This window comes from Silurus aristotelis (assembly GCF_946808225.1).
Source record: "Silurus aristotelis genome assembly, chromosome: 25".
In the NCBI taxonomy this organism is placed as follows: domain Eukaryota; kingdom Metazoa; phylum Chordata; class Actinopteri; order Siluriformes; family Siluridae; genus Silurus; species Silurus aristotelis.
The window spans coordinates 15,682,478-15,705,928 of record NC_139598.1 but is presented as its reverse complement, the minus strand read 5'-3'; the positions used below and the strand labels follow the sequence as shown (position 1 = coordinate 15,705,928).

General features: G+C 37.4%; 1 protein-coding gene, 1 long non-coding RNA gene and 2 pseudogenes across 4 annotated transcripts in view; 1 reads left to right on the top strand and 3 right to left on the bottom strand.

The window, feature by feature from the left end:
- Positions 1-7,257, bottom strand: part of LOC310720118 (uncharacterized protein) — a 16,566-nt gene extending 9,309 nt beyond the window's left edge. Inside the window, exons 1-2 of the mRNA XM_083530463.1 lie at positions 7,035-7,257; positions 3,940-4,931 (exon numbers count right to left, since the gene is read on the bottom strand). Of these exons, the coding sequence (XP_083386589.1) occupies positions 3,940-4,912 (973 nt within the window). The 5' untranslated portion in view covers positions 4,913-4,931; positions 7,035-7,257. The remainder of the gene's footprint in view (positions 1-3,939; positions 4,932-7,034) is intronic.
- On the top strand, positions 1,614-2,599 carry LOC310719746. Its single transcript, XR_014531565.1, has 2 exons — positions 1,614-2,231; positions 2,263-2,599. It is a non-coding gene; the product is annotated as an uncharacterized lncRNA (long non-coding RNA).
- Positions 7,258-12,830: 5,573 nt separating the features above from the next.
- Positions 12,831-14,681, bottom strand: LOC310719461 (free fatty acid receptor 2 pseudogene; annotated as a pseudogene). Its single transcript, XR_014538276.1, has 2 exons — positions 14,640-14,681; positions 12,831-13,913 (listed from the first exon to the last, which is right to left on the bottom strand). The product of XR_014538276.1 is annotated as a free fatty acid receptor 2 pseudogene (transcript).
- A 2,863-nt stretch (positions 14,682-17,544) lies between these two features.
- On the bottom strand, positions 17,545-21,690 carry LOC310719460 (free fatty acid receptor 2 pseudogene; annotated as a pseudogene). The gene is made up of 2 exons (XR_014538275.1): positions 21,644-21,690; positions 17,545-20,160 (listed from the first exon to the last, which is right to left on the bottom strand). The product of XR_014538275.1 is annotated as a free fatty acid receptor 2 pseudogene (transcript).
- Between the last annotated feature and the right edge of the window lie 1,761 nt (positions 21,691-23,451).

Genomic DNA, 23,451 nt, shown 5'->3' with positions numbered 1-23,451 from the left:
CCAATTCATCCCGAAGGTGTTCAATAGGTATGAGGTCAGAGCTCTGTAGCAGGCCACTCAAGAGTTTTCATTCCAACCCATATCTTCATAGAGCTGGCATTGTGCACAGGGGCATGGTCAGGCTGGGAGAGTTTTGGGTTTCCTAGTTTAAGTAAAGGGAAAACATAATGTTCCTTACAAAACATCCTATACAAATGTGTGCCACCAAGAGTTTGGGAAAGAACTACATATGGCTGGAAAATTCAGGTGCCCCAATACTTTTTTTTCATATAGTTTGTATATGCTGTGTAAAAGATGGGTGCAATTATGGGTAATGCTTTAATGAAATCTTTCAAACAACAAATAATTTTGTGACTTGTTTGCCTCTACTTTGGTTAATTACAGGCAGCAATTAAAGAATCTCTAGCAAAGAGCAATTCATAAAAAATAAAAAAACAAACACAATAGAAAGACACGGCTGAACAGATCCTTTACACAAATTGAGTGTATAGATCGAATGTTATATAACCGGGTTGTAATTTAGTTCAGGTGTGTAAGATCAGCTATCTGGAAAACCTTAACATCACAATGAATGAGAGCCGTTTATTGGTGGCCATATTTGCAGGCCATGGAGTGGTCTGGGAGATGGAATTCCATGCCAATCCTTAGTGTCTTAAAAGTCTCCATTGGCACATTTTTAAGAAAAATGCATTCCATACATGTTCTTACATTTTTCAAATAGCTTCAAAGAATAAAAAAAACCCAAAACGATACAAAACCACTTGCGTCTGTACCAGGAAGCTGTTGCAAGGTGATAGACTTTAATAAGGAACATGTCAAGTCGATCACACACGTATACTGTTGCCAAACCTATTATGAAAGTCAGAAAGACGTGAAAGAGGAGTGCTTTGGACCAAACAAGAAGTACAAACATCCACTGACAAATACACAACTGACGTAGTGCTGACATACATCATCTCCCAAATCTGTTCGAGCATGACAATGGCCCTGGGCACAGCTCTGTGGAGATATGCTTTACATGAGTTTTAAGTGGAAAATACTAAGTGGCCCACTGTAGAGCGCTGACCTCATCCCTATTGGGATGAATTGGAATTACTGCCATCCAGGCCTCCACACCTCACCTACATCAGTACAAAAACCAAATCTCGTTGCTTTGATCAAATTGCAAATGCTTTAGAACATTCATTGAATCGACTGTGTAGAAATATCTGCTGTTTTCTACATTATCAGTTGTTTATGTCATGTTGATCAAAAAATATTATACTAGTTTCATCTGGATAGTCTTAACCCCTAAAACATCTCAGCATCAGTTCAGTGAATGCAAAATGGTTAAACCAGTTGTCATATTCTCTTAAGCTTCTATTAAACTTTTGTTTCTTGAATTGATGAATTGTGCAGATGAATCTTGAATTTCACTAATGAATGAGAGTAAACGCAATCAGGTCAACCAATAATCATCTAGTTCTCTAAAATAGGACAAAGGTGAATCTTGTGTACCTTTATTTGGCAACAAAGGAAAACACAGAATTACAATTTTAGAAAATGGATGAACAGACACTAATACAGTACAGTAAAACTGTAAATCCTGCCTGGTCTCTTGCAATGAGCTGATTATATAGCCTAAAATCTTGAATGTGAAATTGTGCATGGAGTCTCTTTGACAATTAAAATCTTGACAATTTGCTTTTGAGTTTCTTTAATGGTAAGAAGGAGATATTATATAATTATTATTATTACTATGATTTCACATTGTACAGTGCTATAACCAATGCTAAATCCTCATCATCAAGCTTATTAACAGCCAGCTTTATACATTTACAGCAGTACATAAAAAAAAACATTCTTTACTTACACTTGCAAAAAAACTTCACATAAGCACATTCACTTTGAAGGTTTTTACCCAGTGACATGACTCCAAAGTAACAACCTTTTAGGTTCATATTAGATGAACCACTTTTTACAATTTCACTCTATATATCTATTTTCATATTGCATTATTTCCAAGTTAAAACAGAAAAACAGGAAACAGTGGATAAATATTGGGTTTTGTTCTAAGCCTAGTTTAAAGTGAGTTAAAGCCAGGGCCTATGCTCTTCTCATCTTTACATTCATATTTCCAGACTTCTTATGCAGACATCAAACACAGCATCGTTCAGCAGAAATACATTAAAATCGAAATTATGTTCAGTTATATAGGAGATATTATAATTTCATTTATCTATATATAAAAGGTGATTTCTTTTTCAACATAACATCAGTCAGCAGTGATGTTTTAACAGAGATAAGATTTAGTTATACCCCTGCCCTCAGTGCAACCACCCCCAAACCAGGACGAAATAAATAAATACAAATAATAAGCAGAAAAAGAGAAGTAGTAAAATCTCAATTGACTAATTATGCAAATCTTAAGATTATGTTGGACTCCAAGCAGGTTAACTGGACTTAAATAAAAATATAATGCACTATGCTGCCAGTGTATACCAGTGACTGTGCAAACACCTCAGCAGCTAATGCTATTGTGTGGTATAAATAGGTGTCAAAACACTGATCAATACTCTTGAGTATTAAAGGAAGCACAAGTGTATACATGAACAAAAAACCCAACAACTTAAAAACAACCAATAACAAGACATTGCAAAAGACAATCTGTATTTACATTACATTATCATTATCATTGTCACATCATATTATAGCGGAAAATATGCATACACCTTAGCAACAAATACAATTGTGGCACCTAGCTATGGTTTCTGGATGTAAAGTCATTTTAAGGTACTGGAATTTCCTTCCTTATATAATGAATGTATAGGCGAGCATTGCTAGTTAAAAATGTATTATATTGAGAACTTTGGGGCGTCATGATCGCTATATACAAACATAAGGTCAATTCCATCAATAGCTTACGAATAATTTATTTTCCAGTATAATTTTTCTACATATTGAAGAGTTTTAGAATAATTATTCAAAAATAACATTTGTACATTCAATGTGCTTCACATTCTCAGGGTTTTTTCCCAAAAATCCTTAGGTACACTACTTATTGGCCTTATTGTGATTGCAACAAAGAGCAAGTGCTTTGACGCCATGAGTAAACATCAGACTTTGGTGGGAGAAACGGTGGCAAAAAAGTGCCAAATTGAAGTGCTAAAAAAGTGTCCATTGTGCACTAACAAAGCCAGAGCTGAATATAGTGGTGTCATTTCTGGGTCATTATTAGTTTGGGAATGTCTTCAAAACCCAGCTTAAGTCATTGCATTCTCTGGCCAAGGTCGCTGACAAACACAAGCGTCCATGCTGCACACTCTTACTATCAAAATCAAACAACTGAGCCACCATGTTGGCTTGGTCAATGTGGGAATCTGTGTGGGACATTCTTATAAAAATGTATACTTCAAATGGTTATTTTCATAGGTAAAGTTTTTTCTTTTCATATATTTATTTTTAGAAGGTCCAAGGTCCAGTTTCTGAATCCAAAACTAAACATGATGCAACATTTGAACAAACATGTTCATTTTCTGCAACATTTTGGATCAGTTTAGAAATATTTTTTAAAACACTGCTATAGGCATCGAATTCACTGTTCAATAAAAGCCAGTAATGAGCACTAAGGACCTTGTTGTTGATCGAACACAAGCATTAATGCTTGAAGTGGATGGTCATGGCTTTAAATCCCAGTACCACCCAGCTGTTTCTGCTGGGCCCCTGCTCAAGGCCCTTAACCAACTTCTCAGTTGTATAAAAATGAGACAATTGCCAAAGGATTAGTACAGTTCAAATTTAAATACTGTAACAAGACACAGATGTATTATTTTGTACATTTAATGCACTGATGAATTTAGATTTCTTGCAAAGTTTATAGATTTATGAAACATTGGCTCTGGGAATGTAATTTTTGTTATGGCTATACTTTGGTGTTTCTTTGCAACTATAGTTTCTAAATTGTGCTGTCATTGGAACTCTGTGTGCTTTCTTCAGTTGCAGTACAGTTTAATTGGGGACAGTTGAGAAATTTCCGGCAGCTGGAAGAATGCATTCGTTTGTTGGATCCCCGTAACAGGTGTTTTACAGTCCCCCGAAGTGCTGCAGAGGAGAAGTAAAAAATAAGGGGGTCCAAGCAGGCGTTGAAGGTGCTGGTAAGGAGGGCGTACACTCTCCAGTCAGGACTTTTCCATTCGATATATCCCACCACATGAGACACGTTGTAAGGTGTGAAACAAATGATAAAGACCAGGAGGGTGGCTAGGGCAAGCCCGATGGCCCTGGAGCGCTTCTTAGGTTTGATGTTAGGTAAGTTTGAGAGAATGTGGATGAATCTGATGTAGCAGAAGCAGCAGATGAGAAACGGGCTGCAGAACAGCACGAGAAACAATTCCAAGCGTACAGGCAAAAGGACCTTCAGCTGTTCTTCGCTGAACTCGTCATAGCAGACGTCATTTTCGGACACCTTGGTCTCATTACTTGGCTTATAGTACTGCATGATGTAGACAATACTGCAATGGGCCATGGAAATGACCCAGAATAGGATACTGGCGATTACAGCATATTTGGGATTTCGCTTGAGTTTGTATTTAATCGGAAAGGCCACTCCCAGGTAGCGCTCCACGCTGATAGCTGTTAAAAGGAAAGTGCTGTTGTAAATAGTCGTGTAGAAGAAGAATCCTGAAAGCCCACAGAGAAAGTAGCTTATGGTCCATTTCATGTCGGCCGCCTCTATCATGCGGAATGGAAGAAAAGAAAGGAAGACCAGGTCTGAGATGGTGAGGCTGAGCAAGAGCACATCAACGGGTGTCGCTCGCTGCTTTATCTTTTGAACAAAGGTGTAAAGAGCAAGCAGGTTTGCAGGAAGACCTGTGATCAGAGTGATGGCATCAACCGCCAAGACCAAATTGCTCAGATTATTTGTCCACTTCATGGTTAGGGTTGATGGTAATCTGTCCAAAGAAAAATGATAATATTAAATTAAAATATAAAGAATAATTCTTCATCTTTTGTGTTGTTTTAGGTTTTGTTTAGGAGACCTGAGAGGCGAAAAAAAAGATACAGAACTTTGCTTAAAGAGCAATTCTACTTTTATTTCCATACCGACTCCGTTATTTGACATCCATTACTGCTAGCCAAAATTTGTTCTTTTTTGTTTACTAGAAACAGAGAGAAACTCTCAAATGCTGAATGACATCCAATTAGCAAAGGCCCTAAAGCTAAAAAAATGAAGAATTGCTTGTCAGTCGGAAGCAGCTCCAAATTTAACAAGAGGTCTACTTTTGGAAAAGACTCCGTGTTCCAAATGCTTCCAGAATGATTTTACCAAGAAGCTTAGCCTCTATTTACACACTTTAGAAATAACATCATTGCATCATAGCGAAGGCTTTCAGTTCCTCAAAGGATCATATAAAAATTTGTTTTGATATCAGTTTAAACCTTTTGTGGAGGCACATTTTAACATCTAATTAATTGTGTGGTACACACTCCAAAACATTTATTTCTTCATCTTGGGTTAGTTCTAAACGTTCTTTGGTGGAAGACTATCCAAGGAACACTGGATGCAAGGTGGGAATGTCGGTCCATCACACTGTTACACAAGTTCACCGACCTGGAGATATGAGGAATTCCTGTGGTCCCAAAATCTTGTAATTTAATTATTTTTAATGCCATAGAACATTTCAAGGACTTAAAACTGACCTGAATTAGACTTGGGAAATAATACAGGTGGCTTAATAGGGAACTATAAGTCTCCATCAGTGAACAGTTAAAAACCTCAACAATGGTGGAACTTTAATGATGGAATATCCAGATTTCACCCTGATGAGGTCTGGATTCTCTTAAGGTTTTGTTTACTACTGTCACATCAGGTTTACTCATTTGGGGAAAAAACTTTTAAAGATAAAGCTATAGTTAAAAATTCATGAATTTCAGATATTAGATTCTTAATCTATTGATTTCTGCAAAGCTGCTTCATGTCCATTGTCCATTCTTGTAGCAATTGTTACGTCCATAAGCACAAAACAAATACAATTTAACTGAAAACGTACTTAGCTACAAAACAGAGTTCTACTGGGGTAAAACCTTTCTGAAAGCGATACTACCAGAACGTTAGTAAACTGTGAGATTGTAATGTACTCTTAGAAAAAGGGTACTTAAAATGATTATTTGTAAAGGAACAGGAAGAAGAAGTGTTCTGCTGTAGGGCAGCAGACTGAACCTTTAAAGGTTATTCCAGATGAACAACCAAATAAGCCTTCAATAGTGTAGCATTATGTGTACTAATAATAAAACTTTATACTACTAATAAAGCTTTTTTTATCTGGTGATAACATCAAATATTAATTCAATGAATTCATTATTCAAAACTCATCCTACAGTCATTCTAGGCATTAATTATTTACACTACTAAAGTTCAGCGGTTAAAGTTTATCATCATAGTAAAGGGTTTCTGTAATGGTAATAAGGAGAAAGTCCTTCGAGGGAGAAATTAGAAAATGTTGGGGAAATTTAATATAAATGCAAAATTGCAAACTTCTTTCAAAAAATGGAGTCAAGAAAGTCGAGCTAATCTGTAATTTCCTTTTTAGGAGAAATTGAAACCTTAACACAAATTTCAGTGCGAGAAGATCTGTCTCAGGTGAGGTTCAAGGTAAGGGGTGAGTTTACATTCATTTAACTGCCATGATTTTCTTTTCTTCTGTAAAACTTTTCAAATTGTGAGGAATGAGAAAAAATTGTATCAGCACCAAGGCACTAAAAGTTATGCTAAGGTTGACCTATTAGGTGCAAGCATGCCAAATTCTCCTTCAAATTCCACTGATTGCAAACTCACATTATCTTTTAATAGCCTAATAACAAAGGTGTATTTTTCCACTCACATTTTCACTTTTTTACTTAAACCTTGATTATGAAAAATGATGTAGATTATCCAGATAAATCGTGCATAATTATATATGAACAATAAAAAAATTATGATCTAAACATAATTACATAAATCAATATTAAACAGTTTAAAATTCAGAGCTAGATGAAACAACCCAAGAGCTTCTTACCTTTGTTATATCACTGTGATGTCTCTTGGGTAGATGTGTCCAACCCAACTGATGAGAGCTCTATATAACTATTTGCCAGAGTTGACACACACACACACAAGCACACGCACACAAAAAAAAGAGAAACACTTACATCCTCTTTAACTTGCATCTGATTATCTGGTATTTAATCATCACTTTTGCCAGAGTTACATGTTGCACAGTGTAGACCTATTTTCTAATATTCCAGGAAGTTAAACTACCGTTCACTTCCTGTAAGAAATTGAGACCTACTGTATCAAATACCCAGTAATTTATATATGTCAGACAATAAATAGAGGTTACTATTTAACATACACTAACCAGGCATAACAATATGACAAAATAAAATGATGAGCGGTGAAGTGAGTAACACTGATTATCTCTTCATTATGTCACCTGTTAGTGGGTGTGATATATTTATTAGTCAGCATTTCGTCCTCAAAGTTGATGTGTTAGTAGCAGGAAAAATGGGCAGGCATAAAGATTTCAGTGAGTTTGACAAATTGTGACGTCTAGACGACTGGGTCAGAGGATCTCCAAAACTGCAACTCTTGTGGGCTGTTCCTGTCTGCAGTGGTCAGTGATCTAATGAAGGTACAGTGGTGAACCACCAACAGGGACGTGGGCGTGATGCATTTGTTGGGCGAAGGCTGGTCTGTGTGGTCCGATAACACAGACAAGTGACTGTAGCTCTTTTCCAAGAAGTTAATAGTGTTAATGTTTAAAGGGTCAGGACTGTTTTGGCAGCAAAAGGGGGAAAACACAATATTAGGCAGGTGGTCTTAATGTTATGCCTGGTCAGTGTACACTATATGACAACACAGAGGTATATGATTATTTTGTAGTTTCATAAACAATATTTAATTGCATTTTTTCACTAGATGGGCTCTAAGGTGGACACTTGTTGATAATAATGAGATATTCTGTAAGTAGATATATTAAATTTATGGAAGGTCCCGCTATATATTCACTCCCCATTCACAGTTAGGTGAGGTGAGGAGGCCGTATTGCAATCAGCATTCCAGTTCATCCCAAAGGTGTTCAATAGGATTGAGGTTAAACTTCTATGTGCCTTCAGCTTTGTGGTAATAGCTGAGAAGAACCAAATATGACTGGAAAAGTGAGGTATCCTAATACTTTTGTTTATTAAGTGTATAATACTCCAGGATGCTCTGTTCAGTGTTTTATTTTTTTTCTCAATATTTAACATTTGAGCAATATTAAGCAATTCTTAATAGCTGTTCCTCAGAGCACTTGGTCTAAACATCCGGCTTACGTTTGCCATGCCACTAGCAGAAACGTTATTGCACAACTAAATGCTGACACTAAAACGTACACGTCTCTTGCAGAAGTGCAACTCGTGTTGTTTTGCGTGGGTCTTTGCTCCCCCCACCATCATCTCTCCCCTGTGTTTCATTTTTAGAAGTACACAATAAATCCATTCGGCTCAAATGCTTTGCCTTGAATTTGTTTGGACATTGGTAAGTTCCTAATTTAGTACTGTTTGCATTTACTTTTCCACAGATGCAAACTAGAATGATTCCTAATCTCTCTATGAATCTAGACTATGGGTTTCACTTCACCATAGTCTGAATCCTATCAGGTTTCTGCATGTCATCTCAGGGTTTTTGACCCTCAGTGTCACATCTGTTTATGGGTTCTTTACAGATCGAGATCTTCATTTTATATAGCTTTTTGTGAAAATGTTTATTCTTAAAGGTGCTATAGAATGAATATTTAATTGGAAAGTTTATCTTTACTAAACCTGACTAGTTTTAGAGAGGTGGTAGCTCAGTGGTTAAGGTGCTGGGTTATTAAATGGAAGGTCAGAGGTTCAAGCCCTGGTATCACCAAGTTGGTGGCCCATACACAAGGCCACTAACCTTTTGTGCTTCAGGGATGCTGTATTATGGTTGATCCTGTGCTCTTACCCCAGCCTTCTAACATCGCCGGGATACGCGAAGAAAGAATTTCACTATATAGAATAGAATGGAATGGAATAGAATAGAATAGAATAGAATAGAATAGAATAGAATAGAGACATAATGTGAGGAATAAAGCAGATAATTAAAACCAAAGGAATGAGAAATGCAATGTTCAATGGTTACTGGTCCATCCACAGGGAAAGGCTAGCAGACATCTTTGTTGTTGATGGTATTTCATAATGTAGACAATACTGGACAATAGAAACCAGTCAGAATTGACACTGACAATCACATCATGTCAGAGATCATGGAGAGGATGGTACTGTTCTTAATCCTGCTAAAGAAAATCAACCAGTCAGTGGTCTATTTGTTCAGTGAAGATATGTTGGGTCTATATTTTATACTCATATTGCTGACAAGCGCTAAAAAAGCTCACAAGATGACCAACAGAGGCCTCTAGTGGTCATTTGAAGTCTTGAAATGTAAACTTTTTTTTTCAGCACAATCAGCAGGGAAAATTTAACACTTCAGAATCATCAGATTCAATCGCTGAATTGTGTTAGTTTTATGAAAACAAATCAAGCAAAAAATAAGTTTAAGGCAATTAACTCAAATCACTAATCTATGGAAGTCCTATGAGGCCATACATTATAATACTTTTTTTTTTCGTGATCTCGACATAACATTCCTTGTGATCAGTAATACATTTTTCTGTGTATTCGGCATAAGGGCATGTTCTAGAGGCAGCATCATGGATAATAACCATAACCATTTGTGGCAGCGGGGACATGGACAACTGGCTGCCACAAATGATTATGGTTATAAATATACAAAAATTTCAATACTGATCACAAGAAAATTATGTTATTAAGTCAAGCTAAAAAGAAACCAAGAAATAAAAAAATATTATAGTGCATCGCCTCTTGTTTGAAATAAAATAATATGATTTATACACTGAATTAAAGTAATAATGTGTATGTAAATTTGGATGTGTTAAAGTTTGAAATTTATTCTAAATATTGCACATTTTATTGCCAGTATTCCCAGTTTTCAGGCAAAGTCATATTGTAATTCCTAGAGATTGTTGTGAATGAAAGTTTCACTCTTTGCAATGACATGCCATGGTCACTGAAATACTATTTTATATTTTATTTTCTGAGATTTAAAGTTTGATTAACAGAAAACCTTGACCTGTATCTCAGAAAGGGTTAATGTGCACTTTTTACAGAACAATTCAATTACATCGAAATTCTGTTTTTAAATATTAATATTAGTTATTCACATTTACGTTTTGTAGGACACAAGACATTCCCTCTCCCAAATACATCTCCACGTTTCATCTAAGAATTTACTGGTATACAGACATTTATCATTTATATCGACACATTTTTTTAGTACATCAACATTTTCCCTCCCATGAACCTGCTCACTTACCAGAAAAGCAGAAGTTTTAGTATTTTATCTTGTATCATTTGGTATATTTGCATCATACCGTGTACACTTTTTCTATTAACTGGTACATAGACTTTTACTGTGATCAACATGCAAAAGCAAAATTCTTTGTATTTTTTCTCGTATCTGTGGCTATATAAGGGAAAAAAAAAAAAAAAACGATGGCAGACTCAAATCCTGAACTGTTTCTAAAGGTGTCCATTCTGTCATGTTTAAGTGCATCAGCAACAGGTAGATGAATTAAGAGCTACTTATATCCTTATCTAAATGTAAAAGGCATCTTAATGGAAAATTGTCTCCATTACCACTTTTGAATGGCTGCTGATGCTGTAAGATTTAAGAAATTTTTTCCCTAACAAGGACGATCCATTCTTTTTCCCACTCTGCCTCCAAACAAATGAGAAATAATAGGCAAAACCACAAGCTAAGGGTCTTTACCCCTGATAGTTCTGAGGACCCTGGTGATTAAAAAGCCTACACCTTAAAACTTCTACTCCCAAATGGCATTGGATTTTTTTTTACTACCAGAATCCCAGCATGGCATCGGAGACATGGCCAAGCAACAGGTTGTGAATAGAAGGCGGAGCTTGAGGATTTACACATCTGTTGGTGATCTGACTACTCTGTGTTCTCTGTGTTGCAGTAAGTGCTGAAGAGCTTAATGTGTACATGTCTGTATACATGTGCGACTTCCATTTTTCAGTGGATTAAACCGCTGGTCTGCAGCCAAATAAAGCCAGTTCTGTTTGGTGAACCTGCCGCCTTCCTTCGACCCTGAGCCAGTGCTCTCCACAATGGTGCCAAAACCCAGGATTAGAGAGAAGAAGGGTGCCACCATGGAATCTTTGCCCCTGAGTGAGCTGGACCAAGGGATCACAGAGGTCCAGCAGACACAACATCAAGTCCTTCCACAGCTCTGTGCGAAACAGGATCAGTGTTTCCAGGATTCCAGCACTGGAAGGCGTTCCAGGATGCACTGGAGAAGCAGAGTAATCCAACCAGCTACATTTCACTCAACAAGATTGGGCCGGTGTCAGATCTAGGCCAGTTCTCTCCAGGGATGCCCAGCTCATGGCCAAGCAGCTCTTAACCGACCGCATGCTGAATTACACCGGCCAGAAACAGGCGGCCCAGGTGGCTGAAGACCTTCGGCGGTTTACCCGGGGAAAGATGACTCCATCTCGTCTCTCTCTCGTTCCCTTTCTCTTTCTGAATCTCCTGATGCAAGGCAGAACTGACTGTGTGTGCAGGTGTGCATTACGGTTTAGCCGACTGAAAAGTGGGATTATGTTGCGAGTGTGTGTCTGTGTGTGTGTGTGTGTGTGTGTGTGTGTGTGTGTGTGTGTGTGTGTGTGTGTGTGTGTGTGTGTGTACTACAGTAAACCCATCGACTGTCTCCTCTTTCTTCCACCCTAGCTCTCCACACTTAAATTAATATCACAATGGTGATTATAAAGAGATTTATGATAGTCAGATACCCTTAGACAGATACTATATGAATTAAAAGTATTGGGACACCTGACTTCCGCAGTCATACCTGGTTCCTCCCAAAACCTTTATCACAAAGCTAAAGAGACATTATTTTATAGGGTGATTTTTGGATGCAGTAGCATGAAATTTTCCCTTCACTTGAAGACTAGACCTGTTGTGTACAAAGCAAACTCCATGAAGATATGCTTTGCATTGTTTGGAGTGAAACTAACAACCACAAGCAACTAACAAGCACACTCCAAAATCAGTGGAACACCTGAAGAGTGGAGGTTATTATAAGAGCAATTTTTCAAAATAGTGTACGTGCATGCGGGAAATAAATGTACCGGTTTCACAAACTTTAAGCCAAAAAACTGAACCCCAATAACATTAGACCAATGAAATTTCCGAACGGAAACGAAAAAACGCATCTCACCTGTGTTTTGAGCTGCACGGCATCGGGAGAAAAAACGGGTGATTTTTAAACGCACGACGATGCCAAAAGATAAACTCCCGAAATAAATAGTTGTGAAAGGAAGGAGGAAGACAGTGAACTATGACTTACTTGGTCGCCTACTGTTTAGATACAAGCCGTTGTAGCGCGTTGAGTCTGGGTGAAGGGAGAGCTCGCTTCTGGCAGGATATTCCCAAAATACCGCTATGCTCCTAAAGGAAGCGCAACATATTTCACCCGTTACACCGTGTGTAACGTGTCTTTCGTTAAAGCCTGTGTAAAGCACATTAGTGTAGACGGCTTATAGACAGGTGCGGCTTATTTATGTTAAAAATAAAAATATTTGCCAAATTCAGTGCGGCTTATATATGGGTGCGCTTTATAGTCCGGAAATTTTGGTATTTATGTCAAATAACAAAATGTCATTTATTTATTCATCTTTATTGGCTTTATTTATTTATCTTCATAGATAGATAGATAGATAGATAGATAGATAGATAGATAGATAGATAGATAGATAGATAGATAGATAGATAGATAGATAGATAGATAGATAGATAGATAGATAGATAGATAGATAGACAATCAGACAGACAGACAGACAGACGGACAGACAGACGGACAGCCAGCCAGCCAGCCACTGGAATCTTCTGTGCAGTTTCACTGGAGACATTTAGTCAATTTCTGGTAGCAGGATTGAAAGAAGTGATTGAAAGTCCCCTGGACAAAATAAGAGGAAAAATAAAAAATAAAGGGGTCCAAACAGGCATTAAAAGTGCTAGTGAGCAGTGCGTACACTCTCCAATCAGGACTGTACCATTTGATATAACCGACTACATGAGACACATTGTAAGGCATGAAGCAGATGACAAAGACCACGAGGGTGGCTAAGGCAAGCCCGATTGCCCTGAACCGTTTCTGAGGGTTGAAGTTAGGTAGCCGGGAGATGATGAGTATGAATTTGAAGTAGCTGAAGCTACAAATGAGAAATGGGATGCAGAAAAGCATGATGGACATTTCAAAACGCAGAGGCAAAATGATTGCCAGCTGTTCCTCAGTAAACTGGTCATAGCAGACCCCTTTGTCCAGTGGATTAGCGATGGTGTCATTGAATTTATTGTACTGAACAATATAGACTAAACTGCAATGAGCCATGGAAACGACGCAAATGATTATGCAGACGGCCACGGCATATCGAGGATGTCGCTTGAGTCTGTACTTGATTGGAAAGGCCACTCCCAGATATCGCTCCACACTGACAGCCGTCAAAAGCAAGGAGCTGTTGTAAATGGTCGCGTAGAAAATAAATCCTGAAAGAGAACAGAGGAAGTTGCTCAGGTTCCATCTCATATTGGATGCCTCTATCATGCGGAAAGGAAGAAAGAAGAGGAAGATCAGGTCTGAGATGGTGAGGCTTAGCAAGAATACATCAATGGTGGTAACTCGCTGCTTGGACTTTTGAATGAAGGTGTAGAAAGCCAGAAGGTTGGCAGGAACGCCGGCCAACAGTGTGATTCCATCCACAACCAGGACCAGTTTGCTGGGATCCCCTGTCCACTACATGGTATTCAATAGAAAGTAGAAACAATGTCAGAAGTTTTAATGGAAAATTAAGTTCATTATTAAAATGAATAGTGTGGTTGGATTGTCCCACCCTGTAGTTGAACATTTTTCAGTAAGTGCACACAAGTTCACTACCACCCGCACAGAGAATTGCTGTCATATTTCATGTCTTATTGCTCAAAACTTTTTTTGCTGCTCAAACTGCTCAAAAGCAGATGAATTAAACTGACCATTTTAGTCAAGAGGAGTTATGCTGGAGAAAGATCCATAGTAACTCATGCTTGACTCTAGACAATGAAGCAAATAAATGATCCCATGATCTGGGAGGTATTTGGTTCAGAGGAACGGTTGTAGGTTGAAGCAAAAGCCATTCCGGATAAAATCTCTCATAACAGACTTTTCAATAGAGATAGAGATCACACAGATCAGCCTGCTGTCAGACCCAGAGGCAGGTCCTGTTGCAGAGGTGGTTAAGCTTAAAGAGCTGCAAGGTTTTAAAGGCAAAGAAATAATAGAAATGTTTATGAATATGTAGACCAGTTAGGGAGAAACAATTCTCATTGTCATAAAAAAATCCGTGGGTTTTACTTCAACCTGGTTTGTGAATTCTTCCAAAATTGTAGTAAGTAAGCATTTAAATATAAATATCATTGTACACAAATAAAGGCATAATAAGGAATGTAGGGGGGGATGTACACAAGCAAAGCAATGTCTTCTTACCTTTGTTAATCCTTGAGCTATCCCTGGCTCAGTTGTCTCCATTTTCGTTCTCTGTATAATGATTAATGTAAGCATGAAACAGCCTTTTTTTATTTACAAGATTACATTATCTTAATGGCCGTTGTGTCATGCATATAAACAATTCTGCAGAATAGAGCTTTTTCCAGGTCAGGAAATGAACAAATAACTCACAGCTGACACATTTTTCAGGAAAGATCTAGCTGAAGTGATAAAGATGCTTGCACAACATTTATATTTATGGCATTTGGTAAATTTTTCAGAGCAACTTACAGTCATTTATATAGCAGAGCAGTTGAGGGTTAAGGGCCTTGCTCAAGGGCCCAGCAGTGGCAGTTGTAAGCATGTAGACTATATTTTTATAAAGCTGGATTTGTGCACAGGGGTCCACATTGTCCTTCTTGAACAGGTTTGGGTCTCCTAGATTAAGTTATTTGAAAATTGAATGCTCATCCAAACACATCCTATACAGTTTTGTGCCTCCAACTTTGTGGTGAGAGTTTGGGGAAGAACCACATCAGGTGTCCCAATACTGATGCCCATGTTATCTATATGCAAAGGGGCAAGTGATGTGCTGGAAAAATAAACAAAATGGCAAATAAATTAATGAGTAGGTCAAAAAGAAAGCTACAGTAATACCGGACTTATACAGTTGCGTAGCTTTTCTGTAAAAATAATGTTGCAATCAATTACCGGAAAGCAGAAACACGTACAGTACTTCTTCTTTAACGTACCAGAAAGTAAAATTTAGCTGTGCCTCTGTGTGCATTTTGTGTATACACATCGCACAATTGGACACACTGATGATTTTTACATTAAATCCAAACACCTGGAAAGGTTTCCTTAGCCTTTAAGATTTCTTCCATACCTGTACATATCTTCCATGTGAGGCCATCCTTCTCAGCAGCAAGTGGAGCATTAGGATGAAACAGGTAGGTCCAGAAAGAAGAAATAGACAAGATCACTCACTCATTTTCAACAGAACAGCAACACTCAGATCTACAATAAATGTTTTTCTGCATATACCGTATCCTAAAAATTTCCTTTTTTCCTTCTTCTTCTTTCAGCTTCTCCCAACAGGGGTCGCCACAGCGGATCATCCGTCTCCACACCCCCCCTGTTCTCTACATCTGCCTCTTTCAAACCAACTACCTGCATGTCTTCCGTCACCACATCCATAAACCTCCTCCTTGGCCTTCCTTTTTTTCTTCCCTCCTGGGGGCTCCATCCTCAGCATTCTCCTACTGATATACCCCATGTCCCACCTCTGCACATGTCCAAACCATCTCAATCTCACCTCCCTCACCTTGTCTCCAAAACGTCCTACATGCTCTGTCCCGCTAATAAACTTGTTATTATTGTTAAAACAATAAAACCCTGAATAAGCATATTCTCACTTCTATGATAGAATTCTTCCATCTTTTCTTTTCTTTTAACACATTCTGTCATAAGAAACAGTCATGTGAGTATTTGTGTATATTCTAAGATTTCATTGTCATAATTTTGTGTAATATGTAATATTAGGTTTTTTTAATTATTTTGTTGTGTTCTTTTTATTAGGCGCCCACATCGCTGTAAACAGTTGAATGATTTCACATTGACATTGAACGCATTTAAAAAGAAAACAAACAAAAGGGAGAAGATTGCACTGCCACCAATAAATCCCACATTTATCAAATTCTCACTCTCCAGATTCTAAGAACTATTTAAAGTATGATAAAACATTGTATTTGTAGTTGTTATATTATATTTGTGGAGTTAAAAAGTCGTTCGTTGGTCACCCATTCCAGGCTTTCATGTCTCATAGACACTCTTAAAGTTAGCTAAAGAATTAGTTATTATTTTAAACTTTTTAGTTAGATTTGATACTCAGTATATTAGGGTGGGGCATTAGAGGGCACAGATGGCTGGGGAGGGGGGATTGGTGATTTTTGGATCTACACTATATTCCAGATGTAAAGCGAATACCAACAGACTTTAACAATGAGATTTGCATTTCACTCACTCTATTACTACCAACGTTTTAAACAAAAAGGGATCCTTGGATAATTAAGAGGACTTGGCAACCAAAAATGGGTTATGTAAGGAAATCATCCTAAATGGTTCTCCCAAACAACAACCAAAGAACCTTATGTCTTAAGGGTATAGCATTTTATGAGTTCCTCCTAATAAAGATTTTTAGATGGTGGCTACAAATTTTTTGATCAATACCATCTGAGGAACACAAAAAAAAAAAACTAATAAAACAACTCAACTTATATTTTTCAGTGAGACAAAGTAGCAATGAACATGAAGAAGAAGAATACGTCATTAAAGGCTTCATCTCCACAAATTCTAGCTCATTACGATGATTGATAATAAGATTCAAGTGCTGGGTATTTGAACCTCCCGACCTTCTGCGAAAAATAATGCGGAAAAAATAATGAGTGCTGGAAGTGTACAGGACAAAAACAGCAGATGGCTGATAGAAATGGTCTGTTGTATAAAATATAATAATTTCTCAGTGGATAGAAGGGTTATAGATCTAAACAGTTGCCTGTACATTAACCAGAGACCTGCAGAGGGACCCCCTCATCTGAATACTATACAACACCACATCAATTCCTGTTTTCTTGCATCTTGAAATTGCCTTATTGTCTGGACCTCCAGGAAATGAATTCCTCCACATTCCCATGACTCTCCAGACTAGTAGTTATGATTGAACAGCATCTGGATCTATGGATCTATCTCAAGTATGTTAAGTTTCTGGAAAACAGATGAACAATACTTCATTAATGGACCATGAATGTGAAAATACACTACTGAGTCCTCGGAAAACATGTCCAAATTTCTGAAGAAGAGAGGCCACTTCATTCAGGCATGTAAGTCACAAACACAGGACAACAAAAGTAGAATAGTTTCCAGGAACATTCTGGAAAAAATGTCTATACGTAGATATATCAGTGTATTTTTTATTAAGAATTTTGTCCTTTAATAACCAATATCCTAATTTACATATGGTGCAATTTTTGAACCATCATTTCCACAGGTAAATCATATTAAAATAAGCATTAAACAAACATAACATTCAAGTTTCTTTAGTGGAGGAAGTAAAAGAATGCCAAGTAATAGTGATAAACAGCTAGTGTCAAGAAAAAGGCAAAAAAGAAAGCAGCCCTTCAAAGAAAAACAAAAAAAGTGATGACTCGTATCTAAAATATAGTTCTGTCTCTATGGGCAGTTCACATACTCCAAACCCCATGTGTGTAATATGTGGAGATGCATTAGCTAATGAGTCAATAAAATGCTTAAAATTGCTTTGCTATTTTGAAACTAGGCAACCCCCTCCCGATACACACCCCACCAGCCGATAAGCAAAAATACTTTCAAAATGAAAACTGGTCTACAGTTGTGAAAAAGTTAGAGACCCTTGGTATAGACCATAGTGAATATTTGGACAGAAGCAAAAAATCTGAATGATAAATAGCTCAGTATTACTGTTTTTAATGGGGAACACTGTTCTGAGTAGGTGGGTAGCTGATATACTGTAATAATTTAGTGGTGTACACAGGAATTCATTTCGAGGTGAGATCAGGATCTGTGTTGTGCATTTGAATGGATGGCAGCCAGTAATAGAAACTGTGCTGTTTTCATAATTTGTTATTCAAATATTTTAAGCTACGACGTATGTATAGGGAGGTTGTAGCTTAATGGTTAAAGCATTCAACTTTGGATATCAAGTTCAAATCCTAGCCACACCAAGCTGCCAATTCTAAACCACCAAACAAGGACATTAACCCCATAGCTGCTCAGCTGTATGAATGAGATCAACCTAATCCACTGCCAAATGCCTTAAATATAAATGTACTTTCAAACAAACTTTCCATATTAATAACGTAAAAAATAGATCCTCCTCAGCCTTTAGCATTTGATTGGCTCTCAGGTCAGCTTGAGTAGCTAACTGAATAGTACAAAATCCCTGATTGTGATTAGTCGGCCCTGTTAAACAATAATAAGCAACTAACAAACCAACTGACTAAAAATGTTTAACATTATGGATGCCTAAATATGTAGAGATAAATATCCTTCATAAACATAATAATCTTCCAAATACTGTGCAAAACAATGACATACATGTGTGAGTTAACATCCAATGTATATGATTTAAAAAAGTGTCATAACATCTACAACTTTACTACTTGAAATTGCTCCCTAGATACACTATATGGATAAATGTTTGTGAACTCCTGACTATAAGATTATTATGTGCTTTTTTGAACGTTCGATTCCACATTTAATCCTCATTTGCAAAGATGTTCCAAAGGTGTTTAATAGAAGATGAGGTCCGAGCTTGATAGTACCCTCTTATCAGGGTTAAATTATACTTGCCCTCAACAACTGTGGGATTTGTGACCTTTCTTTGTGTGTCCTTATACAGACTGATCACATTTTATACTTGCAAAATAGGGTCGGTGTCTAAATACTTGTGGACCTGAATGTATGTACCTACTTGCAGTTCTAGCGAGAAGTATCATTGGAACTCTGTGTTCTCTCCTCATAGGCAGTAAAGGGACCTTTTTTGAACATCAGACAATTACATTTCTGACTGAAGGTACGGTCAAGCCAGTTGAGGAACTGTTGCACTATGTTGATAAAAGTTCCCCGAACTGCTGATGATGAGAAATAAAAGACAAAAGGGTCCAAGCAGGCATTGAAGGTGCTGGGTAGTACTGTATAGTCTCTCCACGGTGGACTGTACCATCTTACAAATCCCACCACATGAGACACATTGTACGGGACAAAGCAGATGATAAAAACCAGGAGGGTGACCACAGCAAGCCCAATAGCCCTGGAGCGATTATGAGGGTTGATGTTAGGTAAGCGAGAGAGGATGATGATGAAGTTGATGTAGCAGAAGCAGCAGATGAGAAAAGGAATGCAGAACAGGACGATGAACAACTCAAAACGGACAGGCAAAAGGAGTTTCAGCTGTTCAGGGGTAAACTCTTTGTAGCAGGAGGTTCGGTTCAGATCCGTGAACGTGATATTGCTGCCTCTATGATACTCCACTATGTAGACGATACTGCAATGACCCATGGAAAGTGCCCAGAATATGACACAGGCGAACACGGCATATCGGGGATTTCGCTTGAGTTTGTATTTGACGGGGAAGGCCACCCCTAGATAGCGCTCCACACTGATAGCCGTCAAAAGCAAAGTGCTGTTGTAGATGGTGCTGAAGTAGATGAATCCCGAGAGTGGACAAAGAAAGAAGCTCATGGTCCATTTCATGTTGGCTGCCTCATTTATGTGGAACGGGAGGAACAAAAGGAAGATAAGGTCAGAAATGGTGAGGCTGAGCAAGAGAACATCCAGAGGCGTTGCACGCTGTTTCACCTTTCGGAGAAAAGTGTAAAGAGCCAGCAGGTTGGCAGGAAGACCAGTAATCAGGGTGATGCTGTCAACAACCAGGACCGAATAGCTAAGCGTTGGTGTCCACAGCATGGTCGCTGTTATAGATTATCTGTAGAAGACAATAAGATTATACATTTATTAATAATATATTGTATGCAATATATTTTTTTTTCACATATTAAAAATGTTCCTGGTTAGGTTCTATTTTTACATCTTGGATTCCTACAGTGTGATGTCCAATAAGCATAAAAATGCTGGTGTATCTTTAAAAGACCTTTGCTAATATATTTATTTATTTTTTCCATACAGTAAGTCCTAATATTAGTCCTAATATTTGTGTACTGATGAACCTTCATATTAGCTGTGACAGGACTTTCCGGATGAGATGAACTGCGAATTTCCTGTGCTGAAGCTGCCCCTCCCCTTTAATTTAGGTTTCCTGATGTTGTAATGTTACGTGCGCTTCAACACGTCTACTACATAAACCAAAACCCCCTGAATCAAGCAGATATGGTGGTTATAGTCAGTAAAGCTGATAAGGATTCACAGAGGAATAAAAAATAAGTATAATTAGAACAGAAAGTATCACCTTGTCTAGCAGGAAATGTTGTCAAGGCAAACTAATGGGTGTGCTGTGACCTGAAAAAGCCTATATATATATATATATATATATATATATATATATATATATATATATATATATATATATATATATACACACACACACCTAGCTGTATGAAGTGGTTTGAGCTGTGAACATTTAGATAATGTCAGAAATGTTTTTTTTTTTTTTATTTTGCATGTTTTCTGATTAAATATATGATTCAAATTAATTACATCTGATAGTAAAATAATACGAATTGTTGTCAAGGAAGTGATGCAATAACTACAGTGTTTATTTTTCATAGCAACAAAAAAAACCTTTCCTCCTGTTTGCAGATGCACAAACCGATAATGTACTGTACTTTCATCAATTTTGGTCTGCCTGTTAAATGGCAATATGACAGCGAAGGAATTATTTAGAAACAAATAAGCGTACTCTGAAATAATCGAATGTACTATATGTGGGTGTGGGTGGGGGTGGGTTTGGCCTGCAGTTGCTCTAAAGATGTAAAGAACAGAAGATTGCTTCAATTACTTGAATGTAAAATGAAATATATTTCTATATAATAGAAATCTCGGCTGGACAAAGCTGCATTATCCATCCGGACGTAAGTGTTCGCTACTTTTAAGCTGTAAACATATATATAAACAGTGGTTCTGACACCAGCATGGGTTTATCCTCTCTTTTTCTTTTTGCAGCATGGTATAGAAAAAACTCTGAGTACAAGTTACTGCTTTAGACACAAGGCAAAGCTTTGACCATATCCATAATTCAATTTTTATCCATTTAGGGCAACCAAACAAATCCACATGAACCAGTTAGTTTAGAAATAATAATGTATTAGCACATGTATATGAGGTCCAAATCCTCCAAAAGATCACTAGTTATTTTACCAAAAGAACAACCTGACAGAAAAGTTATTACCATGACATTAAAATTAAAAAGTAATATATTTTTAATTCTTGCCACAGAGAAAGAGGATTCTTACCCTCAGCGGAGCTGCGATGGTGTCACCTCCGATGTGGTTACAAAATTGAAAATCTCCAATGACACGGCATTGTCATTTATAGATCACACGGGTTATTATATCATAACCTTAAACATAAAATAAAAGTTGCCATTACCGTAGCAAATATTAGGATCAGAAAAACACTGCATAAAGGAACATTAAAGAGTTAATGATTGTATATGTTTTGGAGATGCTTACATGGTTTTCAGAGTTTTGAGGGTTTTTTGTATGTCTTCTTCTTGCATTGGTGCACTCGGAGTCAAAATATTCATCAACTGACCATCTGAGTGTCACCTGAACGTGTCAGTAGTAAAGAGGAGGCTCAGGGAAAAACTGACCTTATGGTGAATATGATATATTTGCTTGAATTTCAATTTGAGACAAAGAAATAGTGCTGGATTTTTTTTCCCGTGCATTCCTTTTTTATATTTTAATATAAATATTTTATATTTTAAATATTAATAATACATAAAAGCATTATTTTAAGGTTTAATTTTGAAACTGGCCCTGTTTTTTTTTTTTTTTTTTCTTTAACAACATCATGGTTATTTACAGCATGTGGCAGACGCCTTTATCCAGAGCAATTTACATTTATCTTATTTATACAAATGTGTGTAAAGTGACAAATTGACAGTGCTGGGATTTGAACTCATGACCTTCTGATCAGAAGCCAGACACAATATGAAAATACATACATGACAAAACTCAAGATTGTGTTGCATTATGCTATTTACAATTTATTCAGATTAAAGATCAATATCGCTCAGGTTAATGCACTACTTTTAAGGTGTAGACTGTGGCCCCCTGGTGGGCTGCATCAGTACCTTAGAGGAATCGTGGATTAGGTCAAATCAATCAAATAAAAGTTTTTTTTGTTCTGTTTTTAATATACATGTCAGAATTATTTATTATAGAGTTAAGCAACTACGTGCCATTTCATTTTCATCTCATTACAGGTAAACTTCTTGCTCATGCCACTGTCTCCAAACCATACAACATCGCAGGTCTCACCACAGTCCTAGAAACTTTCCCTTTCACTCCTCCAGATACTCTTCTATCAAAATCCCATTACAGTTCAACAAGATTTGTAAATACAGTGAGGAATATCTGACTGAAAATCAGGCACTGCTCATTGCTTTCCCAAAACCATCCCAAAAGTGAAGCATGGTGGTGGCAGCATCATGCTGTTGGGGTGTTTTTCTGCAGCAGAGACTTGGCAACTGGTCAGGGTTGAGGGAAAAACTAGATGAAGCAAGTACAAATCCTCAATAAAAAAAACTGTGTGTGTGTGTGTGTGTGTGTGTGTGTGTGTGTGTGTGTGTGTGTGTGTGTGTGCGTGTGCGTGTGTGTGTGAGAGTGAAAGGAACACTCTCATTACAACTGATACATTATCTATTACCACTGAAGATGAATAGATCAGTGGTAATAAAAGTAATAAATTATTTTAAAGCATCTAAAATGTGTGTGTGTGTGTGTGTGTGTGTGTGTGTGTGTGTGTGTGTGTGTGTGTGTGTGTGTGTGTGTGTGTGTGTGTGTGTGTGTTTGGTGTGTGCGCGTACACACAGTATTTCATCTATACATAAGGACTATTGATGTCACATTGTTGATGCAGACGTGTTGTCAAGTTGCTAGAATACAGTGGGTGGCTTTTTTCCAGTAAAACCCCTGATACATCATCACATCCTGAAAATGAAGCTCTGCTTTCACGAGAAAGCTGCTAGCATGCATGCAAAAAGTTTGCAAACCAAAAAACAGCTGAAGTCTTGAGTCTGGTCACACGGTTTCCA